The 4323-nt window shown below is 43.9% G+C and overlaps 1 protein-coding gene across 1 annotated transcript; it reads left to right on the top strand.

Moving 5' to 3' along the window:
• Positions 1-1779: 1779 nt before the first annotated feature.
• On the top strand, positions 1780-3768 carry KCNA4 (potassium voltage-gated channel subfamily A member 4). Its single transcript, XM_009983077.2, has one exon. The coding sequence runs from the start codon at positions 1780-1782 to the stop codon at positions 3766-3768; it is 1989 nt and encodes a 662-aa protein (XP_009981379.2).
• The last annotated feature ends 555 nt before the right edge of the window (positions 3769-4323 follow it).

Raw genomic sequence — 4323 nt, 5'->3', positions numbered from 1 at the left:
CCTGTCTCTTGGCGCTCTTGTTGCACCCAGAAAGAAGAGAGAAAAATCACTCGTCAACCTGTGGTGCTGACTGGCCGGACACACCTGCAGATGTAGATCAGTTGGCATAGCCCCCTCCTCAGGACTGCTGCCACCAGATCCTTACACTAGCGAGAGCAGCGTTGCTATTTCTCTGCCTAGGAACAGTGAGTATGATAGCGTTTCTTAAGATCTTTTTTTCTGCATGACACCTAGGTGCGATTTCAAAAATAGCATCGTTTAATAGTTCATGTTCATCTTCTGTCACGTATTAATAGATATAGCCGTGAACGAGGCTTCTGTTTCAGTGGGGGTGTGTGTGTGTTTTTGTGCGTGTGCTTGCGTGTAGATGTTGCTTCAGTGCACCTGCAGTTGTGTTTTCTCGACATACCATGTCACCGTATTTTCGCTTGAGGAAGCATTGTACGTGCCTGTTTCCCAATTAAATTCAGTGAGATGTTCGTTGTGATTGAAACACAATTCAGTTATAGATTAAAATGTAACATTCCTGCATCTTATGTGTTTCTACAAATATAACAAAAGCTCTTTGTGTAGATATGTTTATTCCTTAATGTTCCATAGAGATATATGTAGATGTATCTGTTACATATGCACTCAAAGGTCTGAATGCACTGTGTATTGCAGTATTTTTATTACTGTTTATATGTATTGGTGTTTCAGAAGCATGCATGGGTTTGTGTATGGATGCAAGTGCTTATATGGGTGGGGATTTTGTATCTCTGTCTCTATATATGTGACATACCCACCCACATTCTTACCCACAGGGTCGTTCAAAATCTTTGTGCATGTGATGTGGGTGTGTGTGTAATGTAGAAGTGTGAATAGCGTGGGCAGGGGAAGATGTGAATACCGTGGTGATAGATGACACAGTTTCATTTGATCAGTGTGACCTTTTAGGAAAACAATCCAATCTTTTCCCTTTTTGTTTTGTTTATTTTTGTGTGTTTGTGCACGTGCCTCAGGTTAAGTGCTTCTTCTGCATGACCATAACCAAAGGGTGACCCATCCACTCCCTTATGTCCTATGGAAACCTCAGAGCCAGTTGCTCAGTCTTCATCTCCTCCTCCTCCTCCTCTTACCACTGCTGCTGACGCCCTGGGTGCTGCTCCCAGGTTTGAGACGTTATTGACAGGCTGAAGAAAGGATTTGCAGAGACCTCCTCACTGTGTAAATAAAGTGATGGCTGGAATCACCTTCAACTCCACAAGTAATGATATTAAACAGTAATAAGATTGCTAGGCCAAAGCATTACCAGAAGCAAATGATGAGGAAAGAGACTATTTGCGTTTGATTGCAATGATGAACTAAAACCATCTGTGGAGAGCAGGTACCCTTTGATTTGCATATTTTTCTCCTTGTGAATGCAGTCTTTGTAACCTGCAAGGTAGTCATGATTCTGGTCAGATCTGTGATAGCCACAGGAGAGAAATTAAAATACAGGGGCTTGGTGGATGAAAGAAGGGCCCGGCTGTTTCCCGGTTCAATTTGAGAGTTTCATCTTTTCTCATTAGCAAGAGAGTAGTTTGTGTCAAACGTTCCAGACAATAAGAAAGTGCAGGTCTGTGGTTTTCCTAAAGATAGATTCAATGTTAGAACTACGTTGCCCTGCTCTGTGCCCAAGGGACTGTCCTCCAAATGCAAATGGCTTTGAACTTTCTATAGCAAAAGTTAAAGTTACACTGTAAATAAACCAAAACTTTTTTTTTTTTTTTGTATTAAGCAATTAAAAGCAGTTGCAAAATGGAGGTTGCAATGGTGAGTGCTGATAGCTCTGGGTGCAACACCCACATGCCCTATGGATACGCGGTCCAAGCTCGGGCTCGCGAGAGAGAGCGGCTGGCACAATCGAGAGCTGCAGCAGCTGCAGCTGTAGCAGCAGCAACGGCAGCAGTAGAAGGTGGGGCGACAGGTGGAGGTGGACCTTATCACCACTACCATCAGGAACAGAGTCGAGGTGCGTCCTCCTCTCATGGTGGGAACGCGTCACGCAGCAGCATGCCCCACCGCCAGAGTGGTAAGAGGCGGAAGAAAGGGAAAAAGAGGAGCCACCACTTGGGAAGTAGGGAGTGTGGGGCCTCCTTTCCCTGTTCTGAGCTGCTGCCTCTCAGTGGTTCTGAAGAGAGAATACTGAAGGACTTGAGTGAGGAGGAAGAGGAGGATGAAGACGAGGATGAAGACGATGAGGAAGAAGGAAAGCTCTACTACAGTGATGACTACGGGGAGGATGAGTTTTCATACTCGGACCAGCCACCTGATGATGGTGGAGGCCCTGGGGGTTACAGCTCTGTTCGCTACAGTGAGTACGAGTGTTGTGAGCGTGTGGTAATCAACGTGTCAGGACTGCGGTTTGAGACCCAGCTGAAGACATTAGCTCAGTTCCCGGAGACGCTGTTGGGTGATCCAGCGAAGCGAGGCAGATACTTTGACCCTCTCAGGAATGAATACTTCTTTGATAGGAACCGGCCCAGCTTTGATGCCATCCTGTACTACTACCAGAGTGGTGGTCGGCTGAAGAGGCCAGTCAATGTACCCTTTGACATCTTCACTGAGGAGGTGAAATTCTACCAACTTGGGGAGGAAGCCATGCTCAAGTTTAGGGAGGATGAAGGGTTTGTCAAAGAGGAAGAGGACAAAGCTTTGCCAGAGAATGAGTTTAAGAGGCAGGTTTGGCTGCTGTTTGAGTACCCGGAGAGCTCCAGCCCGGCCAGAGGCATTGCCATTGTCTCTGTCTTGGTCATCTTGATCTCCATTGTCATCTTTTGTCTGGAGACTTTGCCAGAGTTCAGAGATGACAAAGAATTCATCACGTCCCTGAGCTTAGGGAAGGGGCTTTCCAATGAGTCGCTTCACCTGGATGCTGGGGAACACACCATCTTCAATGACCCTTTTTTCATTGTAGAGACAGTATGCATCATTTGGTTCTCCTTTGAGTTTACAGTGCGCTGCTTTGCGTGTCCAAGCAAAGCACACTTCTTCAAGAACATCATGAACATCATAGACATTGTCTCCATCTTGCCTTACTTCATTACTCTGGGCACTGACTTGGCGCAGGAACAGGGCAGTAACGGTCAACAGGCCATGTCTTTTGCTATCCTGAGGATCATCCGTCTGGTCAGGGTGTTTCGCATCTTCAAGCTCTCCAGGCACTCCAAGGGTCTGCAGATCCTGGGTCATACGCTCAGGGCCAGCATGAGGGAACTCGGCCTCCTCATCTTTTTTCTTTTTATCGGAGTCATTTTGTTTTCCAGTGCTGTTTACTTCGCAGAAGCTGATGAGCCTGCCACCCATTTTCAAAGCATCCCAGATGCCTTTTGGTGGGCTGTAGTGACCATGACTACAGTTGGTTATGGGGATATGAAACCCATAACTGTGGGTGGGAAAATAGTTGGGTCCCTGTGTGCCATTGCGGGAGTGCTAACCATTGCTTTACCAGTGCCAGTGATTGTCTCCAATTTTAACTATTTCTACCACAGAGAAACTGAGAATGAAGAACAAACGCAGCTGATGCAAAATGCAGTCAGTTGCCCTTACCTCCCAACAAATTTACTGAAGAAATTTAGAAGCCCATCATCTTCATCCACAGAGGATAAATCAGAATATTTGGAGATGGAAGAAGGAGTTAAAGAATCTCTTTGTGTAAAGGAGAAAAAAAGTCAGGACACGGGGAATAGCAGTGAGTCAGAGAAGAAAAACTGTGTAAATTCAAACTCTGTGGAAACTGATGTGTAATTTTGAGCGTTTCCAAATATATTTATGCATTAAAGAGTGCAGTGAAAATAATGAAATATGCAAACAAGAGTCCACAGCATACAGTAGTATGCCATTTAATGGTTAAATACAAATAAAAAAGCATTGCTAAACTTGTATTACATATCAAGTAAGTGGTATAACTTGAGGAAGGGATTGCTAGATCTGATATAATTTCAGACTTTATATTTTTATTAGAATGCAAGTGTTTTGCACATGAGGCTGAAAAATTTGTTGAAACCAAGTCAGTTTTAAAGTGGGTGCATGAACTGTCGACATCACTAAAAACAGCTCTGTGGTAAAAGTTGGCATTCAGAGGTATTTACTATGTAAGAAGCAATGAAGTTTGGTAGTCACTTATCTATTTATCAGTGCTTTAATAGCAGCTACCATAAGTCGTTGGATACCATAGTCATTGTTTTTCAAATGGTAAATTTATTGTAAAAAGATATTCTACAGAAGATAGGTCTAAATTTTTTTTCTTGAAATCTATAATGCTTGTTTTTAACTGGAAATTTACTTTGAAAAGGCTGCTGA

This window comes from Tauraco erythrolophus, chromosome 6 (genome assembly GCF_009769465.1).
Source record: "Tauraco erythrolophus isolate bTauEry1 chromosome 6, bTauEry1.pri, whole genome shotgun sequence".
NCBI lineage: Eukaryota > Metazoa > Chordata > Aves > Musophagiformes > Musophagidae > Tauraco > Tauraco erythrolophus.
Note: the sequence above shows the minus strand (reverse complement) of the source record. Positions and strands in the feature narration are given on the sequence as shown.

Excerpts from the sequence above, each read along its gene's own strand:
- KCNA4 (XM_009983077.2), top strand. The coding sequence starts at position 1,780 with ATGGAGGTTGCAATGGTGAGTGCTGATAGCTCTGGGTGCAACACCCAC.